Source organism: Magnolia sinica, chromosome 6 (assembly GCF_029962835.1).
Source record: "Magnolia sinica isolate HGM2019 chromosome 6, MsV1, whole genome shotgun sequence".
NCBI lineage: Eukaryota > Viridiplantae > Streptophyta > Magnoliopsida > Magnoliales > Magnoliaceae > Magnolia > Magnolia sinica.
In genome coordinates this window covers 36671427-36698071 of record NC_080578.1, presented here as the reverse complement: position 1 = coordinate 36698071, position 26645 = coordinate 36671427, and the positions used below count along the sequence as shown (strand labels likewise).

General features: G+C 40.1%; 1 protein-coding gene across 2 annotated transcripts; it reads left to right on the top strand.

Annotated features, from left to right (window-relative positions):
* LOC131248656 (beta-1,6-galactosyltransferase GALT31A) lies at nt 1-26645 on the top strand. Of its 2 annotated transcripts, none has more exons than XM_058249038.1 (11): nt 1-320; nt 20385-20487; nt 20695-20756; nt 20916-21103; nt 21521-21584; nt 22033-22105; nt 22716-22836; nt 23506-23593; nt 23723-23848; nt 24806-24915; nt 26325-26645. In XM_058249038.1, exons 1-11 carry the CDS (start codon nt 205-207, stop codon nt 26471-26473), a joined length of 1200 nt encoding a protein of 399 aa, XP_058105021.1. In that variant the 5' UTR covers nt 1-204; the 3' UTR covers nt 26474-26645. The 2 variants fall into 2 exon arrangements, with proteins under 2 accessions (XP_058105021.1, XP_058105020.1); XM_058249037.1 differs by having other exon boundaries at nt 2-320; nt 20892-21103.

The window sequence follows — 26645 nt, the reverse complement described above, 5'->3', positions numbered from 1 at the left end:
AAAATAATTCGCCTGGCATTGGTTTTGGGCGAGTGATGAGTTTTATTGTATTTCCATTCTCGGATTCCTGCATATATTCGATTTCTCTCTCACGAGATTCAATACTCGTTGCTTGAAGGCCCGAACAAAAAGAAACTTCGTGCTCGAGCGGCGATGTCGAGTCTCTGATACTGGCAATTTCAGCGGCAGCATCAGTAGCATTTCATGGGGTTGATGCTCCCAACAAGACACCCAAAAGGAGGAGGAGGAGGAGTCTCTACGAGATGGGTTTCTCTTTTCTGCATTTCAAGCTTCTGCTTTGGAGTTTTCGTCGTTAATAGGTGCTTTTCTTACTACCATTTTCTTGGTTTTTGATTTTGTGAGTATTGGAGAAATTTATTTTTTCTTTTATATAAATGGGTGTCTGAAATTTTGGTTATTGTTTGTGTTTTTGGTGTTTTGATTTCTGAATTTTTCTTGTTGGGTTTGTTCTGTTTGCTTTCTTGCTATTTCTGTTGTTGGGTTTTCTTCTTAGTTCTCTCTTTATTTTTGGGATTTTTGAGATTATACAAGCTGATGCTGTTGGGTTTCGATGGGTGTTTGACTAATGCGTGATAATCTTTCCGAGCATCTTCTGCTATGGCAGTGGTTCTAATGGGTAGAAATGCAGAATGTCGTTTTCTATGTATGTTGGATTGTGATTTGTAGTTGTCTGTTTGTTGTGCTATTTTGTGAAATACGATTATCGGTTTCAGACTGGAAATTGGTAATTTTGTGCTGGATGGATTGAGACTTTTAACTGGCACGTCCTACTCGCAGCTGCACTCACGGGGCACCTGCCAATGTGTCACGTGTGTACGGAATCTGAACTGTTCATCGGTGGGCCACGACGTGCAGATGCTCTGGTCCAAAAATAGGATGGGCCATTCTTCCATCATTGGGTGTCCATGAGCGTGTGATGGCAATGGATGGTTAGAAATGATTGCTGATGACCCACTTCCAACTTATGGGTGTGGATGGTTCTTGGGGTGGGTCCTGCCTGATGAATGGATTGGATCTTGCACAGGTGAGCCATCTTGTCATATGAGCCAGCCAGAGTACCTGCAAGTCCAGATACATTCCTTTCTGGAGTACAGAAGAAATACGAGCAACCTATATGGATGGTGTTTGAGGTCCCTTATGGATGACTCTGTTGATATCGGAATCAAGTTAATCAGGCTCATTTGAGTTCTTCTCAATATGCCTCTACTTCACTAATCTACCATCATCAATTTTGATTTTCTTGTTCTTGATTGTGCCTTGTAATCCTTTTTTTTTTTTTTTCAATCAGCTATGATGATTGTGTGTGGGCGTGCATTCTTTAATCAGCTATGCTCTTGGTGTCGTCTGATCCTCAGCACCTTATCCTTGACATGAGCGTTCTTTAATGAGCAATGTCCTTGGTGTCGTGTATGTATGTATGCACGCATTCCTTGGTGTCATCTGATCCTCGGCATCTTTTCCTCAACATTGATGATTTTGTGTGTTTTCTTGCATGTGTGTAAGAGATTGGAGTTATCTATATTTACATTAGCCAAAATAAATCAGGAATGCAGTCAATCCAGTCCCCGTAATCCTGGCTAGCTAACTTAACCAAAATGTCAGTGGTGGCATTTGCTTCCCTGGAAATATGATGAGATGTTATAGCTACACAAAGCAACAATAGATTCGAGTGTAAGTGTGGGGATGTGTTTCAAAATGTTTTCAAGTAATCCACGGGAGCAGGAGTGTGAGTTTGAAGCATGATTCAAAGCGGGAGTGGCACAAGGTATTCCGTAACGGTAACGGTGGCCGTAACGTATACCTTTACGATACGGGCTGTAACGGCTGTTACGGCCCCCGTAATGGCTGTTACGGTCTCTCTCTCTCTCTATTATTTATTTATTTATTATTTTTTTCTATTGAAAAAAACCTGAAAAACCTGTATCAGCCCCGTAATGGGCCGTTACAGGGCCATTGCAGCCTTTGCAAGGGACGTAACGGGCCATTACGGGGGCTATAACAGCCTTTACGGGTTATTTTATCTGTAACGCCCGTTACGACCTTTACGACCCCATAACATGTAACGGTTGCCACCGTTACCTTTACGTAACGGCCTTTACGGCACACCATGGAGTGGCACCTAGTTAGAAGGATTGCAAAACTAAGTAATCCGTCTATTCATCCTTTGAAGAGTGAGCCTCGCACTGTTCAGCATGGTTTGCATCCTCCATCATGGCGCCACCTGACCATTCACATCCTTGATAATCATGTGAGAATCACCTTGTTGTCTGTAATTATTTGGTTATCTGTTTGCAGATTACCAGGAGTAGCCAACAATGTATTGTTAATTTCATTTAGTTGTGTGCCGGGGACCCAATAGTCCTTCTAGATGTTTGCTTCATGTCCATTTAAAATATTCCATATGCATCCAGGTACTTAATGCAGCAGGAGATATCGGTATCTATGGTGAGTATTTTTTGAGATGTAAGTGTTTGGTTAACTTCAACTGATATCTCGACATGCCTCTTGCCATTAGATATCATGAACATCTTTTGGAGTACCACACTCGTTTATTTGTGTTTTGAGGTCTTAATGGGGAGAACCTTTTTGTTTTGTTCCACTTTGGTAAGATACACTAATAGAGCATATGCACAAATTATAAATAGGTAGGAGATATTGGGTCAACTTGTCTAAGGCCTCTTTTTTCTCTAAAGAGTAAAGAAATCAGTTGTGCTGCCATTAATGAGGACAGAGAATGATGGGGAAGTTATGCATTTGATGTCTAGGTTCACATAGAGCTTCTCCAATTATAGTAGGAAAAAAAAAACATACATTGGAACCCATCTAGATTAAGGGCTCTGAATGGTGGAATCTTGAAGAGCCTCGAAGATATATATTTCATCAATCGGATTCAGAAGAGATCTATTATCCATGTCTTTATTATTGGATCAAGCTGATCAACCAGATTAAAGTAGGTTCTTGATGTATCTTGATGAGAAGTACCACAAAGTTTCTTGAAGTGGTTGGCAATACTTCCTTCAATTTCATTTGTGTTGTGGGTTATAACTGATCTTCCGGGGACCTTCAGACAGTTAATTCTGTTCTTGTTGTTACTGATAACTGTGGATAAGTGGAAGAAACTGGTAATACTGTCCCCATATTTAAGCCATTTGCATCTTTGTTTTTTTATACCAAAGAATTTCTTGTTTGAGTTCATGGTAATCTGATAGTAGTTTGCTTTCATGAAGATGAGACGATGGATTTCGAGTCAGTGAGTTTTGGGTTTGAAGGTAATTGATTTGATCCTTTAGTTGTTAGGTTTTCTTGTCGATATGTCTGAAGTGGTTCCTATTCTAGGTGATTAATGTGTCTCTCCTTTTGTTTATTTCTTTGACATATTTAGAAAGCTGGTGAACCGCTAACCAGTTTATTCGATGATTCCATAATGTCCTTAAAGGAATCTGGATGATCGAACCAGATGGCTTCAAAACGAAGTGGTCTGGTTTTGTACTCTCTAGTTAAGTTTCTAATAGTATATAGGACAATGGACTGATGCAATTCTAGGCAAATGAAAAAGCCGAATGTCTGGGTATATGGATCTCCAACTAGGGTTAACCAAAGTTGTATCGAGTCTTTCCTTAATATTAGTAATACCCTGATGGGAGTTTCCCCAAATTAAAGGATTTCCCACGAATCTAATATCCATGACCCTCAATCATTTCTCATGCCTTGAAATTGTCTATGTTTCTGCATGAGACTAAGCATTTGGCTTCTTTTCCCATGTACGAAGAATGGAATTGAAATTGTCAATAATTATCTAGGGCCAAGAAAGGGACCTAGCTAGCTGTCTCAGCTCCTCCTAGAGGTTCTATCGTCTCTGGTATTGGTGACTAGCATAAATAATCAGCATGAGCCAAGTTTGTCCATTAGGCCTCGAGATGAGTTGATATAATAGATAGCCTGACTGGACACAGAGGGAGGCTCCACCCAAATCTCAGGATTAAAAAAGAGAGAGAGTCAAATTCCACCCATAAAACCAAATGTGGGGATGACACAGTGTCCAACGGCTTTGGAAATAAATGATATGTGTCTTCTGATGCTATGGTATTCCTGCATACGAGTCTCAGCATGAGCCAATATTTCTGGCTTGGTCATTCGTGCTGTCATGCAAAGGTGCCTTGGCAATTCTAGCAAATGATCTTCATTGTATTTTGAGTGAAATAGAAGAATACTTGGATTGCTCCTGTCAACGGAAGTATGTTACTAGGCGATTAGATGCAGCTTCACCTAGGCTGTCTTGTTTGATCTTGGGCCCTTTGGTTTGAGGTCTGATATGACTCCTTCTATGCCATTCTTTTGGTTTTCAAATGCCTAGAGCTATTAGAGTTGTTGTGGTAGCAAGGTATTAAAAACGGTCATGTATCGGCTGTAATGGCCGATATGTAATGTTAACGGTCAATACCATTACGCGATAGGCCCCTTGTATCGGTGCCCCCTGCATATGCCGCTTAGTGCACATGCACTAATTTGGTCCACAGGGCCTACCTTGATATATGTGTTATAATCCATGCCGTCCATCAATTTTTTCAGTTCATCTTAGGCCATGGTCCCTAAAATGAAACAGATCCAAATCTCGAATGGGTCAACACAGTAGGGATTGGATGCCCACAATTAAAAACTTCCTACGGCCGATTATAATGTTTATTTGCCATCGAACCTATTGATAAGGTCACATGGACCTGGATTAAGGGAAAACACAAACGATAGCTTGATCCAAAAAAATCATTTGGCCCAAGAAGTTTTTAATGGTGGGGATTTAATCCCTACTATGTGGTCGACCTAAGATTTGGATCTGCCTCATTTTTGGGACCATGCCCTAAAATGAGTTGGCAAAAAAGGATGGATGGCATGGATATACAACAAATGTGTCAAGGTGGGCACCACATTTAAGGCATCACTCGCTATGGTCCACCTGAGATTTAGATCTGTCTGATTTTTGGGACCCTACCTTAAAATGATTTGGCAAAACATATTAACGACATGGATATAAAAATACATCGAGATGGGCCCCACATTCAGGGCCTCACCCACTAGTGGTCCACCTGAGATATGGATCTACCTCATTTTTTGACCATGTCATAAAATGAGTTGGAAAAACGGATGAACGACATGGATATACAATACACACACCGAGGTGGGGCCTATGTACATGGCCCTAAAAAATTGTAGATGAGGCATATATTAGGTGGTGAAATTCCACTAGTGTGAGTGTGTGGGGGTGTGTGTGCGTGTGTAAAAAAAAGAAAAAAAACTCAAAATTAATTAATTAAATTATGGACCGTTGTTGCTAAGTCACAATCCAAAAATTAAATTATTTGAATGATTTTCATCATTAATTTGTTGACACTTGTTATTTTGCGATAAGATCATTTGATATTTTTTCATTCTTCATTGTCCAATAAATGTCCGCCAATCCAATATTGGGATCAGTACCAGTAGATTGCATGAAATCGAGGCTGATTTAGGACATCAAATGGTCCACTAAATCAACCCCAACTTGACAACACTATTCACCTGAATTTAATTTCAACTTTTTCTTAAGATCTATTGGGAAAAATGATATCAAAAGTCCCAAACCTCTGTATGTTGAAATGAAATGTACGAAAGTCGTGAGGTATGTAATATACCAATACTATGAATAATAATAAAACCTACAAGTATTAGATGTTTTGGTATTACATTCATTTTAATAAATTTATATTGATATTATATACTTAAATAATTAAATATAAAAGATTTGCAGTTAATTCCAAGTTGTCAGGTTCATAAATTCATCAGATAGCCCGATACAACATTCTCACTAAAGATTGAACCATTACACTACCTTAAACATGTTCAAAATTATAAATGAATGCATATTTGGAATATTTACAATTTTTTGTATTTTCTTGATATATATATATATATATATTTGGAATTTTTTGAGCAAAAAAATAAAAAATAAAAATCAACTGATACAGGGGTGTATTCGTCGTTATGCCCCTCGTATCGGCCGTTACGCCGATTCAGCGTATTGGTAATGGTGGGCACTGTTACACCCACCGTTACTGCAACGGGACACCTTGTGTGGTAGATCACCTGGTTGTTGAGGTAAACTTGAAGGGTGCATTGAGATTAGGGAGCAACTTCTTTGGAATCAAAACCGAGAAGGGTCTCTCTCTCTATGGATCACTTGGTAGCTTGTTGCGGTAGACCACTTAGTAGCTGAGGTAAACTTGAAGGGAGCATTGAGATTAGGGAGCATCTTATCTGGATTCAGAACTGAGAGGGGTCTCTCTCTCTCTCTCTCTCTCTCTCTCTCCTTTTCTTGTCATAGCTCCAAGCTCAGGTAAAGGAGAAGAGTTGCTCTTAGATGGGCAGCTGGCTGAAAAAGATTTGCTAAACAATTGTGATTGGCAAGATAGAGTAAATTTGACCCCAAATAGTTCAAGCAAGGCTATGATGAAAATCTGAATCCTCAGTTTTTGGCTTCTCGTCTTATCTTCTCTTCCCTTCGTTCCATTATATTTATCTTACCTCTCCTCTGTCCATCTCTCCACTGTTAACATTGGTAGGATCATTGTTGAGGTTCGTCAAACATCACCTTTAAATAATAATAATAAAAATAAAAAATAAAAAATCAATGTACTCTAGCTTCTTTTTTTTTTTTTTTTGTTGGGTTAAGTTTTTGCTTATTTCCATTGACTCTTTCAATTTTTCTAAGTTCCACATTGACATGACTGATTTAGTTCTCCCAGAGACGTGTGTTTCGAGATGATGCTGAATCATTGACTGTTCTTTCTTAGTTGATCCTTGCTTGTCTGTTCTTTCCTGCTTACAGTCTGCAAATTAGCTAAAGGTTGAATTGTGGTTATAGATTGTATAAATGCATAAGGTATTAATGTTGACTGTAAAATTTCACGATAGTTCACTAATGCGTGATATACTACTATATTTGATATAGGAATTTGCATTTGATGCATTAAATACGACATTGGGAGAATTCAACCTCAATGTCCCCTCCATGAGGCCAAAACTCTAACAAACTAACCACCACAACCCAACATTGAACCTTTTTATTAATCTTTTGCATCAGCAACTATAGATCTATCAGGACATAAGCACATCTGTCTCGGCATGACTCAAAGCATGGATTCACGAATAAGGACTAGGAGTGCAGCCTCAGTGCAATGACATGGCTTTTAGGAGCGTTATCTAGAAGTACAGACCAAACACCTGCCCGTTAACCATTTTGGTTGGGTTTTGACAGTGGCTTTCATTCAACCTTGGAACATAGGGAACTATAGGGCATGCAATTGTTTGATAGGTTTTCGTTTTGTTCAAGCTTGTTATGGTTGATGTCACCTCATTATATCCTTAGTTAAGGAGATGATTATGTTCTCTTTTTGGGTCCTAGTCGTCTGTCGCTAAGGAGTTCAAAGCTGTCTCTAGGTCGGATCACACTAGAAGTGAGTGCCTGGTCATTATGGAAAAACATGACTCCTTGAGGAAAATTGAGGTTTGGGTGCCTTCTTTCGAATGGTGGAAGTTTAATCTCAATGGTAGCTCCTTTTGAGAACTTGTGGACATCCAAGGTTGGAGGCATCATGGATGCATGAGAGATGTTAAAGGGAAGTAAGACTGTTGTTCTTGCAGGGTTGAGTTTTGAATCACGCAGAATTGGAAGAAGGTCTGCAGCCAGCTTTTTCACAATTTATTATATGGTCTTATCTTAGAATAGGATTCTTCTAGTTCCATCGCTTGGCTATACTGATGCAGTTTCAAGGTCAATAAAGTTAGGCCTTGTTCCTAGATTGCAGTATGCTCTGCCATCATTGCCTCTTTTAGCTTTGTTCCAAGGGAAACAAATGCTATAATGGGCATGCTGATCAAGTAACATGATGAGCATTATTTGCTAAATACCTATCCATTATTGGAATGGATTTTTTCTTTTTTGTCTAGTAAATCTTACATTATCTCTAAAGAAATTGAAATATTCAGTGGAGGTTGCAGCTATTTAAAATCTAATTCACAGGAACATAGTTTGTTCTCCACCATTAAGAATCATATAGCATATAATTTTATCATAGCTTGAGAGATCCTAGTTATTTAGGTATAATAATGGGATTTTTACCAAAATGGCTCAAGGCATGGCCGTTGCAATAGAATAGCCACCATTTTTTTTTTTGGCCTTCTAACAATTTTTTAGTTTTTATAGGGACCAAAATGCCCCTTGCCTTTGGGAGTTGCGCCCGTGCCTTGTTTGCTTGCGGGAGAAGCTTTGAAGCCCCAATCTCGATGCATGACGTGGGTATCACGTGGTGAGTAGGCCCATTTGAAGGCAAATCCAATCCGTTCATTCTCTTTGCAGCCCACCATTGCAATGGGAAGACACTAATTTCAGCTTGATATGAGCTCTCTGTGGCCCACAACAACCGATAATGGTGGCCATTTACTCCCAACTGTTTCCTTGTGGTGTGGTCCACCTTATGAGTGGATGTGGCTCAATCTTTTACTCATGGCCTTTTACGAAATTCCGACTCCAATGGACGGAGTGGATTCGATACATACTCGTGGCCTTTTATGAAATTCCGACTCCAATGGATAGAGTGGATTCGATACATATCCCACGGTAGTCCCCATAGATAATGTCCGAAGATCCCATAGGTAGGGCTAAGTCGGTCAGAGGGCCCATTTGAGTTTTTTTTTTTTTTTTCCTTTTGAACGACCCACCACCACCCTCTAGTGAAGTTCTTTTTCCGGCATACGACCACTAGCGTCTTGTTTTCCGTTGTGCGGCCCTTTTTTTATTTTTTTTTTATTTTTTTTAAGGCAACAAAAGGAAAAGCTTCAATAAAACGAAAGAGAAAACAAAGGAGAGAAAAAACACACAAAACAAAACACAGGCAAAGAGGAGGGCCGATGCTGCTGAGATAGCAGAGGGGCCCTAGCAACCTAAAAAGTTAAAATCGTAATTAAGAAGATCCTTAATATTAACAGCCCATTCGATCACCAATCTTTTCGCCTGAGAACCCACAACCCTAGCACTAGATGATTTATCATTAAAACGTCTCTCATTTCTTTCTTCCCAAATGGCCCACCAAATAGCGAGAATTGACATGCGCCAAATGATGGATTTGATCTTCCCTAGCTTGAGGCCATTCCAAGAGGATAGGAGATCGGCCGTGGAGTCCGGGGAACACCAAGAAACCGAAAAGCAGTGATAGAGATCATTCCAAAATTGGGTAAAGAAAGGGCAATGCACCAGCAGGTGATTAACCGACTCGGCTTCTCGCATACAACACAAGCAGATATTGACGATGTGCATGCCTCTCTTAGCTAGGTTGTTAACTGTCAAGATTCTACTGCGACCCGTGATCCATCCAAAGCAGATGAATTTCGGAGGAACCGGGTATTTCCATATGAAGGAATCAACCTCAGATAGGGTAGTGGCCGCAGGGTATATGAGAGTATATAGGGACTTCACCGAGAAAGATCCCGACTTATCCAGAAACCACCCGAGAGTGTCGGGAAGAGAGGAGACAGGCATAGTCTTAGAAATGCAGTCCTGCAGGTCAATAAACTCCTTGGCTTCTCCATCTTTTAGATTTTTGATACATCTGATATCCCAAACAATTTGAACGGAGGAGATGGAACGTTGTGTGGCCTTTTTGTTTGCTTCAACTTGTAAAAAACTGACCATTTCGTACACTTCGACGACCACACTTCTTAAAGATGGAGACTTGAATGCCAGTGGTGGGTCCAATGAAGGAAGCTTTGAAGGAAGAAGAAGCTCTTTGTAAGAAACTGCAAGAGGTAGAAATTTGGGTCTTTGAACGTACTTGGCCCTACTATATGATCCTCGGACACTGTTTGTGGGGCCTATTGTGGGATATGTGTCGAATCTACTCCATTCATTGGATTCAAAAATTTAATATGCCAGTGGTGGGTCCAATGAAGGAAGCTTCGAAGGAAGAAGCTCTCTGCAAGAAACTACAAGAGGTAGAAATTTAGGTCTTTGAACGTACTTGGCCCTACTATATGATCCTCAGACATTGTTTGTGGGGCCTAACGTGGGATATGTGTTGAATCTACTCCATTCATTGGATTCAAAAATTTAATTTAATGGCATGGGCTCAAGAATGAGGCACATCCACATAAAAGGTAGACCGCACAACATGAAAGAGTTGGGATTACACGACCACCATTATAAGTTGTTGTGGGCCATAGAGAACTTGTATTAGGCTCAAATTAGTGTTTTCCCTTTCAAATGGTGGGCCACGAAGAAAATGAATGGATTAGATATGACTTCAAGTGGGCCCAATCACCACGTGATAGTCACGTCATACATTGAGACTGGGGCTTCGAATCTTCTCCAGCAAGCAAAAGCAAGTATGGGTGCAGCTCCCAAAGGCAAGGGGCATTTTGGTCCTTGTAAAAACTAAGAAGTTGTTAAGAGGCCAAAAAAAAGAAAAGAAAAAGAAATGAAAAGAGAGGTATTCTATTGCAATGGCCATACCTTGGGGCCGTTTTGATAAAAATCCCTACAATAAACTCTATTAAGGGAAGGGTCTCTACTCATGGCTCAGTGGTAAACACAATGTGTTTCAACTTTGAGGTCTTCGGTTCGAGAACCCATGTGCTGTATGTGGGTGTGAGAGTGTGTAAAAAAAAAAATTGATTAAGGGAAAAAGACATTGGTTGGTTTGTTATTGAAAAATAAGCAAACGCGGAGGTGCTAGATAGTATCTCATAAATATTCTGATTTCTTTGTGGATGAGTTTGGGAGTTTTCACACAGTTATATGAAATTTGTTTGCTCTAGAGAAATCATTTACATTAGCGTTGCTCAAAAACTCTTATCTTTTTCTCCTTTTTGTCTTCTGTTAGTATCCTTTGTAGTATTATTTTTTGCACCACTGGAGGTGGCTCCAATAAGGAGGGGTACATAACATTGAAGACCTGAAAAGAGGAGGAGAGGAAGATCTAAATGGCTCTAATTGAGGTGATGAAAGGAATATGAATGCTTGCTCACTTACCAAGGATAGGGGGCCTTAGATGGGAATGATTGGTGAAACAGTATTCTAAAAGCCAACCACAAATAACTGGGACAAGGCTATGATGATGAGACGATACTGTTGTTATTTTTACACGACCATCAGATCCTTGCAACGTCATTTTCATTCACATACGCCTACTGTTGGGAAGCGCGGAAGATGAGCCCTCAAGATCTGACGGTCTACATGAGTTTTGGAACCTTCACAAAGCAGAAGATTGACGCTCCAATGGCCCGCCTATCTACTACTGGAGCAGATGGATCTATTCACACCTCCGATCCTACGGTATAAGTGGCCCCGGATCGCGATCTATGGATTAGATCGTCCTAAGGACAAGCCAAAATGGACAGACTATTGTGCACACTATATCTCTCTCCATATACTTTCGGTATTTCTTATATCTTACGGGAGAGAGTCTCATCCTTATATAGAAAAGGAATGAGAGATCGGATGAGACTATATCATCCGGTCACATCCCTATCTTCTATCATATTTCAAATTCAAAGTTGAATTTAAAATATAACAGAAAAGAAAAAACCGGAAGAACCCACTAGTGATTGCTCACAAGTGGGCCCCACTGGCCTACGTCCAACATCTCCCACTCAATTACATTGTGGGATAGGCACAAAAGATTTGTCTATTTGACTCGTCTAATAACAATCAAAGATCAAACATCGCAATCAAAAGAATCAGAGGCGTGGGACCAGCTGGAACACCGTAATCTTCTCACAGGTGCTTAAGTACTAAGTAACCACCTAACTAGTACTCAATAACCCAAGCTTTGCAATGCCTGTCCTAGTCCGCATGACCACACCGGATGGAGTTAACTCCCGATCTCGAGTACTCGGCCAACATACGCACTTATCCAACTTATCGAGTTATTCTGAAAACTTGATTTTTCATGAACTTCGACTGAAACCAATTTAAAGCAATACTTGCACGCACACACACACACACACACACACACACATATATATATATATATATACTTTTTAAGAAAAATATTGTTTGCAAAAGTCTAATAAAAACAACTTGATACTGCCGGCGGATAAGTCTTCAAGTGCGTATTTATAGTTCTAGAAACTTGGTGTAACTGTCACGGGATCTTCCCCACGCAGATGTGTAATTCGGAATTAATCAAGCCGCTTTCCTAGCGTAGCTCAGTCTAGCCAATCAAGGACCTTTCGTCATAGTACACTAAAGTAGCGACACTCAATTTCATCTTCATATACACAAGAAGAGGGTAACTAAGGACACAAAGAGTCACCTACAGGACTGACTACTCGCACGTTGCAATGAATAGAATGAATCAAAGCAATCTGTAGGTAAAAGGTCCCAGCACGTGGCTACAATCTACGTCGTAAAGTAGACAATACTAGGTGAATGTCGGGTCTACAATACGCAGGTTATTCTACATGAGGTACGACTCATCTCATAACCTCATAACCTGGCTCTAAATTCAGGCCATAACATTGATCGCATGTAACGGAATGATGCGATTATGCTATTCGACTTTATCAGTCTCATCTTCAATCTTTATAAGATTGTAGGCGGATATGACGCACTCATATCCTTATCCTTTATTATTCAAAATAAAGAGAACTTCATACCTCAATGTATAAACATGACCTCAGATGTACCTCTCTTGTACATTCAAGGTTGGTCTACCCGTGCGAGTGGGTGACCGGCCTGCCGACTAAGATAGAAATCCTACATGATCTCAAGGTAAATGCTGATGATCTACTTACCCAGTTTATATTAGTGTTCAATACGGAATAAATGGAATATATTATTCATTAATGAAAGATCGAATGTATTATAAAACAAGTACATCAGTCAAATTTTCCTCAATCCCATCTGCTTAACGTGAATCTGAAATAGATCTCTAGCTATAGGTTTCGTCATGGGATCAGCCATCATCTCCTTAGTAGGATTATAGTTGAGGGCGACCTTCTTATCTTTCACTTGATCACGGACGTAATGATACTTGATCTCAATGTGCTTAGACTTCTGGTGGTGTTTAGGGTCCTTTGCCAAGTTAATGGCAGAAGTATTGTCTATTTTCAGCGATATAGGCTGACGAACACTCGGTACAACACCCAGACCCAATAGAAATTTGCGAACCCATACACACTCCTGAATTGCAGCACAACATGCAATGTACTTGGCCTCCATAGATGAAAGGATGTCTGTTTCTTACTCAACCATGAGATATCTCCTCCTCCGAGTAAGAATACATACCCTGAAGTAGACTTTCCCTCGTCGGCGTCATTACCCCAAGTAGCATCAGAATATCCTTTGACGGCTTGCCAATGAGACTGTCCCGGGTTACTCTGATAACAGTTGACTATGCCAACTGCATAGCTAATATCTAGTTTGGTGCAAAGCATAGCATACATTAAGCTCCCTACTACGCTTGCATAAGGTACTGAGGACATAGCCAATTTCTTGGCTTCATCTGGGGACACGATTTCTTGTCTAGCTTGGTAGCTTTATCCATAGGAGTTTCAACAGCTTTTGAATTTTTCATCTTAAACCGCTCTAAGATCTTTTGTATATAGGTTGCTTGAGACAAACCTAAAAATTTCTTAGGGCGATCCCTGATGATTTTTACCCCAAGAATAAAGTTGGCTTCACCGAGGTCTTTCATCTCAAAGTTCGAGAATAGTCAATCTTTAGTCAATATCAACAATTGCATGTTATTACCAGCTAACAGGATATCGTCTACATATAGAGATAGTATCAGAAAAGATCTTCCAAACCGTTTCATGTATACACAATGATCTTCTTCTCTCATCGTGAATGCAAAAGTGGTGATGGCCAAGTGTAACCTCATGTACCAGTGTCTTGAAGATTGCTTCAGCCCATAGATAGATTTCAACAACTTGCAGACTTTCTTTGGATGTTTTTTGTCCACATAACCCATGGGCTGTTGCATATATATTTCTTCATCCAAGTCACCATTTAAGAATACGGTCTTTACATCCATTTGATATAACTCTAAGTTTAAACTTGCGACAATGGACAAGATCATGCGGATTGAGGAGAACTTTGCAACAGGTGAAAAGGTCTCCTCGTAATCAATGCCTTCTTGTTGTGTAAAACCTTTAGCAACTAATCATGCTTTATACTTGTCCACTGTACCATCTGCCTTTCTTTTGATCTTTAGTACCCATTTATTACCTATCGCTTTGCGATTGGAAGGCAAATCAACAAGTTCCCAGACTATTTTTTTTCCATGGAAGTGATCTCTTCGTCCATAGCATTCACCCAATCGGCCAAGTTAGAAGATAATAATGCATCCTGATACGAATCAGGTTCGTCATCATTAATCGCAATGCAAGAGAATGTTTGCCCCTCAATATCGAAGTATCTTCGGGGAATCAATCCTCTTTCGCTTCGACGTAACTCAGGAGCCTGTTGGGATGTCCTCCCACTATCCTGACGGACTATAGGAGCATCATCATCTTGAGAAACAGAATTTCCACTCTTCTGAGATACGTTGGGTATTTCAAAAAGTTGTATTAGAACATTTTGCTTCATTCGGCTTGGGTATCTATCTTCAACGAAGGTCACATCCCGGGATTTTATCTCAATCCATCGTACATGGTCGTCATAAATTAGAATATATTCCTTTGAATGCATAGGGTATCTAATGAACACGCATTCAATAGTTTTCTATCAAGTTTACCTCTATGCGGAGTAGGTAGCAAAACATATCCTAAAGATCCCCAAGGGTGTAGGTTGGCTAGAGGAGTCCTCCCAGACCACATCTCATATGGTGTCTTAGGAATGAATTTGGATGAGACTCTATTAAGGACGTAGACGACTGTTAACAGTGCGTCTCCCTAGAATGTGGTAGAGAGATTAGCTTGTGCCATCATCGATCTAACCATGTCCAATAATGTCCTATTCTTTCTCTCTGCAACACCATTTTGTTGTGGAGTGTAAGCCATTGTGTACTGCTGAATAATTCCAAAGTTTTCACAATATGATTTAAACGTTTCAGATGTATACTCGCCACCTCTATCAGATCGAAGGATTTTAATCTTTTTCTCAAGCTGATTTTCTACCTTAGCTTTATATTTAAGAAAACAATCAAAAGCCTCAGATTTGTGTGAGATGAGATACACATATCCATATCGCGAGTAATCGTCAATGAAGGTGACAAAATATTGACATTCGTTTCTGACATGTACATTAAAGGGTCCACAGATATCTGAATGGATTATCTCTAGTGTGCCCTTGGACCTAGCCGCTTTGGGAAATGGTTTTTTTGAAGTCTTCCCGGACACAATGCTCACAAAATGACAAATCAACTTTGGATAAGGAGTCTAACAGACCAGAACGTACTAGTCTTGTCATAAGATCCTTTCCTATGTGACCTAACCTCGCGTGCCATTTTTGAGATTCAGATACTACAGTTTCATTCGACATAGCAGATAAAGCAAGAGGAGCATTATCACAATCTATGTCTAGAATAAATAAATCTGAAATTAAATTTTCCCATACAAAGATGAGGTTATTCAGTCTCAAAGAAACTCTTGTCCCTGAAAATCGAATATCAAAACCATCAAATAATAACCTAAAAACAAAAATTAAATTCCAACGCATCCCCAGTGCATAAAGAGTATCACGAAGGATTATTGTTCGCCCTATGCGCGTACGGAGATGGAAAATGCCAATTCCTAGTACGTCTTCAACAGTGTTATTGCCCATGTACAGCTTGTAACTTCCTTTGGATATAGGCCGGAATTCCTCGAGTCCTCGACGACTCTGTGTTACATGCTTTGTTGCGCCTGAATCCAAAATCCACTTGTTAGATATAGTATCAACGGAAAGGATTTCAGAACAAACGCCTACATACAAAGTATCTAGTTACTGAGAAATTACCGTCTTTTTATGGGTACATTGCCGAGCATAATGGCCGGAATTTCCGCGGACAAAGCAAACTACATTTGTCTTTTTCTGCTTCTTTCCATTTCCTTTCTTGAGATTTGGAGGAGGTGCTGTGGACTTCTGTTCTTGGTTATTCTTTTTCGCCTTCTTGCGAGCTTTGAACCGTTTCTTGTTAGCTTTCTGCTTATGGGTCTCTGCTACAAAGGCCTTGGCCGAACCTGGCTGAATTGCATTCATTTCAACCTCACGTATTAAGTGGCCACAAAAGTCTCTGAACGTAGTGATAGAATCAGTATGGTTCAGAATTCTTTTGATTTGGGCCCAAGATTCAGGCAAGGAACGGTGCATGGCTATAATCTTTTGATTTTCAGTCAATTTACACCCAACATTCCTAAGGGCACCTATCATTTGCTCCATCTTACGGATATAATCTTTGATGGGGCAGCCGACTGGCATCCTATACTCTTGGAATTCTAATTCCATTGCCCGAACTCTCGCATCTGACTTTTGCGCATAGGCATTTGTCAGTGCTTCTCAGATTCCCTTAGCGGTTTCATGCACTTCATACTTAGGTATGAGTTTTTTGTGCATGGTGCTAAGAAGGACATTATGGGCTGAACGATTCTGTTTTCGCCACTTATTGTAGCGAGTCATCGCAACCCTATGTTCTTGTAAATTCCCGTTTTCAGCCAATATGGGTTCTTCTTGAACTTCATCGAGTGTGTGCGATATGTCGTCCTTGTCCAGAAGGCGTCACACCACGCGGGACCAGTCTTCGTAGTTGTTGTCGTCGAAATATTGTCCTTTCAGCTGTTCTGCGATTAACGCTTTGATGGCCATCTCTACATTGCATGAGTATCACTACTTAGCTATGATCTAAGGTATTGACACTACTCATCGGCATTTCTACGTGTTATTTAAATTTTCAAAGTATAAAAGTAGTAAACGCATCTTAACGAGATCTGAAAGTCCACATACCCGAATGGGCGGTGTAGAATAATCAAGTTCTCCTTTTAAGATGAGATTTAATTCTTTTATAAGAATGAATTTGTATAACGTGCAACCTACCATTATTTGGTTGCATGCATCATTTGGTGGGGGAGAATAAACTCCCACTCAGGTTATACACAACCTTTATTTTTAGGGAGGATTATAGCACTAAGTTTTTCTATATGTTCCAATGAAAAATAAGGAGGGCTTTGATCTAAACACATCAAGCCTAATTATTTTACACATATAAACATCATCAGAAAGAAAGAAAAATGAAGTGCTAAATATGAAGAGAGTTCAATCTTCAGGAGTGATCATGTCCATTAGAGATGGATCTGATCATCACCGTTAGTGATCATTGTTGATGATCGATCCTTTCATCAACATTGATCATCATAGTTGATGATCATTTCGATCACTAATGATCTCTTGATCAACAGTGAAGAAAATGTTATAAAGGAAACAACATTCATATGCATATATATATATATATGTACATGTCATAATGAAGAAATACGGGAAATATACATAATCACACGTATGTATATGTACATGTATATGAGCAGTATGCCAATCCTAGGGCCCATCATGTCACAAGCATATATGCATCCAATGCATAGAGGACTTCACTTGTCTGTTCTTGCCTAAGTTACAAGAGAAATCTACTCAGATGGTTGTTTTCCACCATCGGTTCGAAGGCCACGTCAGTCTTCGGTTGGCATGGATTGCCAGATCTGTGTAACTCTCAACTCTCAAGCTGTGGCCAATGCAAGGTGGATCTTGTGGGCCCTTTTTTTTTAGTGCAACATCAATAAAGAGTTGTATCTTATGAGCGGAATATATCTCATATACATGTGCCACGTTGCCACAGGCTACATGTAAATTGTATTGCCTACTGAGTAAACTCTTTTGGCCCTACCTCAAATGTATGTGTTTTATCCATGCCGTCCATCCATGTGGCCTACTTGATAATTATATCTTTCGCCAGATGGATGGACGGTTTGGATATAACACGTACATTGTGATCAGACCCACGTGAATACAACAGCTATAGTTAGTGTGAGAATGCAAATAGTTTGCAAGATAGATATGTACGTCACCTATACAATAGCTAGATATAGATGTGTATGTCAGCTATACAACAGCTAGATAGAGTTTTGTACGTTAGCTAAAACAGCTAGCTATTGACCATACACATATTAGCCAATGTACACTATATTAGCTACTGACAGGTGGAGTTTGCAAGACTCCGTAGTGAAGTGACATCACCCACTAAGATGTTGGTTTTTGCATCCTGTGGGTCCCACTCAAAAAGGTCTTTTAAGTTATGTGTCGATCGGGTCCATCCATCTAGTATGGAACCACTCAAGGAAGACTACATTCTCAAGGTGAGAAACTAATGCTAATTTACGACTATTAACAGCCGTAGATCTTTGATCTTGTGGTGGGTACATGAGTATCGACCATCTGACAAAGATGGGCTACTCAACCAATTTAAATGTCGGCGGACTGGAATTCTCTGCAATAACCAAGTCTGTGGGGTCCACTTTTTATATGTATAAAATCTACTCGGTCCATCAGATTGTATCGTCAACCTTACATCCTAAAGCCATTATCTGATGACTGTACTGAGCTGATTTCACATATACAACATGGTGGTCCACCCCTGTTGTATATTGGTCTGGTGGTCCTCACATGCCACATCTGCCAATGTGGCATTTGGGTTGGACAAAAAAGACCATTGATCAGGTGGGTCCAGCCAGTTATGATTTATGGTCTGAAAATAAGGTGTTGCGGCAATCAGATGGCTTATGCGAATGGGCGTTGAACACTTTTTACTGTGGTGTGGTCCACCAGATTAGTGGATCTGCCTCATTTTTAATCCCATATCATGACATGATATAGAGAAAATAATGAATGGAGCGGATCTTGAGAAGGCATCATAAGTGGACCCCACCTATCCAACCCAAATTGCATGGCATCTTTCCACGGGCAACCAGAATAGGCTGTGGCGTGTTGGCGGAAAACATGGAATAGTACTTTGAATCCAAAATTTCCAAAACACCTACTGTGGCGTGTTTGTGGAAAAAATGGTTTTTGATATCACGGCACGGCAATCCAAACAGTTCATGTAGTGGGCCACATAATGCATGGATAATCCAAGGTATGAACAACAACTCTTGTTCATACCTCATCCGTTTCTATTGCTGGTATCTTGTATCAGCCAACACATGTACACGTGCACAACAGCCAATATTTCTGAGTGTGTGATATTTCAATTCAAGTATGGTGAGATACGTCACCAGCAGCTATGTATAAGTGTTGTAGTTCAATACAACAACTATTGTTGTATATTTTGTGAGATGTACACGCATGTATTTCTATACAACAACTATTGGTGGATATGATGTACACGCATGGGGTACAGTATGTGGACCATTCCATAAACCAATAAGATGGTGTACATTAAGGTGTATGGAATCATAAAGATCTACATCATCATCTTGGTCCATCATATTTGGGCTTACAAGTACATGGCATACGTGTATACAAAATTATAATTTAATCCACCGTACTCATGACTTTTCATGTATGGAATCAAGATTATTGACAGGCCATGGATTCCAATCCAAAAAGAAAGGATGGGCCACTAACCTTTTTAGATGAAAATAATCGGAGATCCGCCGTTGAATGCTTTGAATGCTCTGATACTATTGTTGGGAAGCACGGAAGGTGAGCCCTCAAGATCTGACGGTCTATACGAGTTTTGGAACCTTCACAAAGCAGAAGATTGACACTCCACGGGCCCGCCTATCTACTACTGGAGCAGATGGATCTATTCACACCTCTGATCCTACGGTATAAGTGGCCCCGGATCGCGATCTATGGATTAGATCGTCCCAAGGACAAGCCAAAATGGACAGACTACTGTGCACACTATATCTCTCTCCATATACTCTCGGTATTTCTTATGTCTTACGGGAGAGTGTCTCATCCTTATATAGGAAAGGAATGAGAGATCAGATGAGATTGGATGAGACCATATCATCCGGTCACATCCCTATCTCCTATCATATTTCAAATTCAAAGTTGAATTTGAAATATAACAGAAAAGAAAAAACCGGAAGAACCCACTAGTGATTGCTCACAAGTGGGCCCCATTGGCCTACGTCCAACACCTACGTTGCCGTGTTTTTCATTTGGAGTCAGATCTTGATGTTGTCTATTGGAGATTTGACCAAGGATAAATTTTGGGTGAAGATAACATGTATTTCTTGATAAAATAGTCTCTCATATTTCAAATCCTTTCAATGTATTATCATTTTTTTAAGGAAAAAAAGTTGTTAAAAGTCATTCTATTTTGAATAAATTTTAACAACTTCCTCTGGATTGCTTATAGGTTATGGAGCGTTCCTGATCCCATTAAAGTAAATGAGAAGGCTTCATCTATGAAGAAATATCAAGAGAGAGACCTGCAACCTATAATTGATTGCGAAAAGAAAGTAAGTTGGAACAAATAAGACAAGCTTCCTTGGATGTAGTAGTGCCTCCATTCATGCCCTTGCACATACGTGGACTTTGTGCATGGGAGGAGACAACTAGGCGCACTAGCACATACGTGGACTTTGTGCATGGGAGGAGACAACTAGGCGCACTAGCATGCTTGTGGATTCATGCATGGAGCTAATCTTTCTTTCGCCTTTTTTCAGGATAACTCTATCCAGGCGGGAGACATCCTTTCTCAAGTTTCACAAACACATGACGTAATCATGTAAAGTTCTGCATGCTCCCCAAACATTGGGTGGTGTTGATATGCTTTTCCTTTTATCATCTGCCTCTTTCTGTTGTAATAAGTTCAAAGTTTATCTTAACGGAGATGCATATATACATGTTATGATACTCACAGGACTTTAGAAAAAACAATATCCAGGCTAGAGATGCAGCTAGCCACAGCTAGAGCTGCACAAGCTAGTGATCGGGACGGATCTCCTATGGCTACAAAACCAGGAACTGAGCAAACAAAGGGGCGCCAGAAAGTTTTCTTCGTCATGGGAATCATTACTGCATTCAGCAGCAGAAAGCGCCGGGATTCAATCAGAGAAACCTGGATGCCTCGAGGTTCAGTGTTTGATTTTGTCAACTTTCGCAACATTTATATTGAATAAATGTGGGTATATTGTATTTCTGACAAATGATCACACACAGCCCCATCTTTCCTGCCTACTTGTCATGTGTGTGGGACATCAGAGTCAGGCAAAAGATGGGCCCCACTGTGAAGATCACTTATTGTGAAAATCATGTTGATCTACTTATTAGGTGGCCCATACCCATACATTGGATCAGACGATTAGCTGCCATTGATTTCTACATGGCCTGTCTGTTGAGTGGACAATCGTGGATTGTGCCAGGTAATCTCATGGTGTTGCCCGTCTTTTGCACAGCTCGGATGCTCAACACAAGTGATGCTGTCAGGAAAGACAGCATGTCTGTGGTCATTTCTCCATGTTTCTAATCTTTTGAGTTAATTGTCTGCAGGAGAGAAATTAAGAAAGATGGAGAAAGAGAAGGGAATTGTCATGCGCTTTGTTATTGGTCACAGGTAGAATATTTTATAATGAGAAAGCAATGGATTCCTGCTAGAGTAGGGATTTCAGATTCCACTCTATCCACATGGTGCTGTGTAAGATCTTGGCTGTTCATCTGGCTGGCCACACTGTATTTGTGTTGCAGCCTGAAAATATCGGGTCAGCTTGGTCACGAATGTCTGGTGGGTGGTGGGCCAAATATGCAAATAAATTGGATGTTAGAACAAGGGCCAACCAAAGCTCCACATTTGAAGTGCATGTGAGGGTCACTTCGATGAATGGCACCAGCAACATTAGCACATGTTCAGGGTAGGCATCGTATTCCTATTCTTGCAAGTTGGAACAGCAAGGCTAAGTAGTTTTCAATTTGCAAGCATAAGACAGTGCTTAGCATGATATGTTTCTCATTTTGAAAAGAATTTTTGGTTCATAGCTTTGACAAGTTCTTGCATGTAACCACAGTGCAACTCCAGGTGGTGTTTTAGACCGTGCAATTGATGCAGAAGAGGACCAGCATCAGGATTTCTTGAGACTGGTGCGTCTAAATTCTATGACTTGGGATTTTCGAAGATCACCAAATTTAACAAATTTCCAGGATGCTTGTTTGTAGAGGTTTGCTAAGATCTCTACATGCTGCCCAACTGTAGGACATCTGAGCCATGTGTCAGGTGGGCCTCACAGTGTAGATGACCTGGCCAGGATTCTGGGCTATCCACCCATTAGCCAGACCACTGATCTATGATAATCATGGACAATTAAAAAAAAAATAAAAAATGCCAACAGTCCATGTTCGACATGCATTTATTATACGATCAATGAGGTCTGACCAGATTATTCAGGCAGTTCATCCATATTTGTTGTCCGCATTGTGACCAGCCTGATTATGTGGGGCACGCCATGTATCTACAAGTATGTCCCTGCTTAGTGAGTGGATGCCTAATTTGGGGGAGGTCATGTGCACATTGGGGCCCACCAGAATCACTAGTCGAATGTTCCACACATGCAATGCGTGGACTTGATGAGACTGGTTATTTGTAATCTGGTATTTCCTGTTAATTTCAAATAGCATATCTGAAACTCCTTTATCCAGAGTTAGGATCTTTCTTCTTTTGTCTGATCAGTGAAATAGAACTGTTTCATTGCAGAACCACATTGAAGGGTATCACGAGTTGCCTTCAAAAACTCAAATCTACTTCTCAACAGCCGTGGCAAAGTGGGATGCTGATTTTTACATTAAAGTTGACGATGATGTGCATGTCAATCCTGGTTAGAGTATTCTGTGTCCCATTTAATCTCTATGTTTTAAGACATATTAAACAATACCTGGGAAATTGTACTGTACACTCAGATTTTCAGTTTTATGAGTGGGGCTTATGGTTCATCGACCCAGAACATTGATATGATGGGCCTCACTGCAGATCGCCCATGCACCAAAAAAAAAAAATAATAATAATAATAAAAAAAATCCAAGATTGTATTTTCAGTTTGTATGAGTGGGGTCCATGGTTCACTGATCCAGACCACTGATATGAGGGGCCTCACTGCAGACGGCCCATGGACAAAATTCCCCAGATTGTAATATCCTAACCATCGAATACTGGCCCTTTTGTGGTGAAGTCTGGACTGTTTTTTTTTTTCTTTCTCAACTGTCTATTTACTGCCACACCAATTGAAGGGCTACGACATATTGGAGAAGTTTGGTTAGTGGAAATCCAAAGTGGGGCCTAAAGTATCAATCATCAATGGCTTGGATCACTAAACATGGGCCTGACTAGTAATCTTCAGAAAAAGAGCCCAACTTGTACATAACTGAAATCCATGTGTACTTCGCCTCCCGCATTTTATAATAACTCAGATTTAAAATGCACAGATGAATGATTTATGAACTTAGCTACGACTGTGAATGTATGGATTGAGAGTGGCTTGTTTCAACAGGTATGGTTGCTTCTAATTTGGCTCGCCATAAGTCAAAACCACGTGTCTATATAGGTTGTATGAAGTCTGGACCAGTTCTTGCACAGAAGTAAGATTGTCGAATCCTTTGAAGTTTCCAAGTAGATGCATGTGCAGAACTATGTTTATCCTCTATTTATTTATTTAGATAATTTTTGCCTTTGACTTAACATTAGGCAACTGTTGCTACTTTATGCAGAGGGGTCAAGTACCACGAGCCTGAATACTGGAAATTTGGTGAGGAGGGAAATAAGTATTTCAGACATGCGACAGGACAGATGTATGCAATCTCCAAAGACTTGGCAACCTACATATCAGTTAATAGGTAAGCTTGTACTTTAAAGTAATTATACAATTCTCAGCCTGAGGATATGTATAGTATCTCTGGTCCCAATTGAGCACGTGTTGGGCACAAGGTTACCTGGATCATTGGTCACTTTGGTACATGGTATGCTAACAGTATGCGCTGTGCTACTTCTTCTAATACGTGATACTCTAGGGATCTGATCATGTGTGCATCACTCCAATACATGCATTATGTATGCGATATGGTTTTACATGTGAATTCATATTGCAATTTATAGATAAAATGATGAATGATATTATTATAGACCCCGCATGCTTCGTGTTATGTTATAACTTAATAGATAAAAGTATAAATCTCTGCATTATAGATATAAATTTATAACTTAATTAATAGTAAGAATACGGAGCCATAATTGTGGTTTACTAAAAATGGCAATTTGGATCTCAAATGATCCATAATCCAGAACATCAGGTCTGGAACAGGAAACTTGGGAGTTTCGTGTTTTAGGAAACTTGGGCCCACAGCTTGGTGATCTAGTGTAGACAGTTGATCAAATGGGACCTTCTAGGATGCGCGAATGCCCTGACAAATCTCCGGGATGGTAAAATCATAGCCATATCCAGCCTTTGGTATTTTTATGTTGAGTGTGGACAGTGGCTATAATTCTGTTTTGAGCTGTCTATTTGAAGGATAACAGAATCAAGTGGTTAGGACTGTACCTTTAGGAAGACTGTTGGGAGATGGTCCATCCATTGTGGGGCCCATCATATCAATTGCAGTGTGGAATGTGGATCACTGACATATGTGCCCTACTTTTAGGACTTAGGTCCTGAGATTACTGCTCATATCGACAGGCCAAAAAGGATAATGTAACTCCATTTTTTCATAACATGTTTTATTCACAGCAATTGATTGCAGAAATTGTTTCACTCCCAATGCTGGTTTTCCTTTATTCTTCTTCTTCATCTTTTGTAGGCACATACTACACAGGTATGCAAATGAAGACGTATCATTGGGTTCCTGGTTCATCGGTCTTGATGTTGAGCATATTGATGAACGGAGCCTATGCTGTGGGACTCCCCCAGGTAAGAGCTGCTTGCTGAATTAGCTGAGTTTCCAGAAATTTATTCCTGGAGCACTGATCAAAATGCATCTCATCTGTCAAATTGTTCCTCTTTTTTTCTTTTTCTTTTTTCTTTAGTTTCTTTCCTCGTGCATCTCAGCTGTCAAATCTTCCTTTTTAAAAAATAAAAATTTCATTCCCCATGGTGGTCACAGGTTCTTTTGTCAGTTAACCTTGATTTGCTACATCCATAGATATTTGACACCTTTCTCATGGGTTCATGCTGAAAAGGCTGACCTATTCACAGGCAGCTAAAAGAAATTATTCAACTAAAGAGGAATCAGGGTGTCCTGCTCAGCAGCAAGCATACAGTTTGCTGCTGCGTAGTCTGTCCATTTGCGGAATGGTTTGGTGAAACATTCCATGTATGCTTCAAGACTCTTGCAGATTGGAGGATCCTGATCCTTGCATGAGGATCATTGCTTTATTTTATTCATAACCATCTATTTGTAGTTCATGAATTGAGGGGATAGTGTCTTCCAATCTGGAAGATTTTTTGGTCATCCTTCATCCACACTGGGCATCTCTATCAATTGTTTGAATTAGAGAATGATGCTCCCACATGGTCTACCACATACAAAATAATGTGCAGCAGCAAGCTGTATGCTTGCTACTGCCATGAGCCAGTAATTCCTCTATAGTAAATCCTCAAGGAAATGCATGCAGAGATCTGCATTGTCCATGCCTATGGCATAACATCTGAGGTGTCATTGTAAAAAATGCTTATTAGTTGGCCACCGCATCATCAAAATAAAATGTATTGGCTAATTAAATGAAGTATCATTGTGGGCCATTAAATAGCTTGCACTCATAGTACTTGTATCTCTTTCTATGCTCTGGTAGAAAGTTCTAAATTTTATTATTTCATAGTCTGTAAATAGAGCTACTGTTATTTTTGCTTACTAGAGTGTACTTGGTCTGTTCATTTTTTTAGGAATTAAGGTCTTGATGCATTAGGACATGAGCATATGTTCTCCATATTCTCGTTCTGTCCAAGTAGGGCCGGTGGTTTGGCAATCCAGATTTGGTGTGCATTGTTAGATGGGAGATGCTCCCAACATAATTGAAGTTTGAATATCCAAACTGTTCTATCATCATCATCATCCAATCCCATCGGTTGGGGGCCTAAATCAATGTTTGTGGGTAAAAATATAGCAGCAGTACAGAATCTTCAGATGAAAATGCCAAAGATTAGATAGCAAGGAACTTCTTGTCTGTAAGATTTTTTTGGGTAGTCCCCCTTCATCACTGTGGTGCATCTGATCTCTGGCCTGGATCACCAAACCATGGGACTGTTGCATGAACCTGTAGTTGTGAATGAACCTGTTCTCGTTCCAACCAGATAGCTTTAACACATTTTGTCTTTGTCAGATTGTGAGTGGAAGGCCCAAGCAGGGAATCCTTGTGCTGCATCTTTCGACTGGAGTTGCAGCGGCATTTGCAAATCGGTGGAGAGAATGGAGGAAGTACACCAGCGCTGTGGGGAAGGTGATGGGGCTGTTTGGAGCGCCGAATTTTGAAAACCGGACCTCTCTTTCAGTTGCATCAGTTACAGGTTGTAATCTAATGTATGCTAACTCATCTTCCCAATTTTCCTATATTCACATGGCGGGTTAGTCCATTTGTTACTTGATTGTTTCCAATGTCTTTCTCATGAACTAAGGAATTTTGAGTAGAAGTCACCGTCAGCTA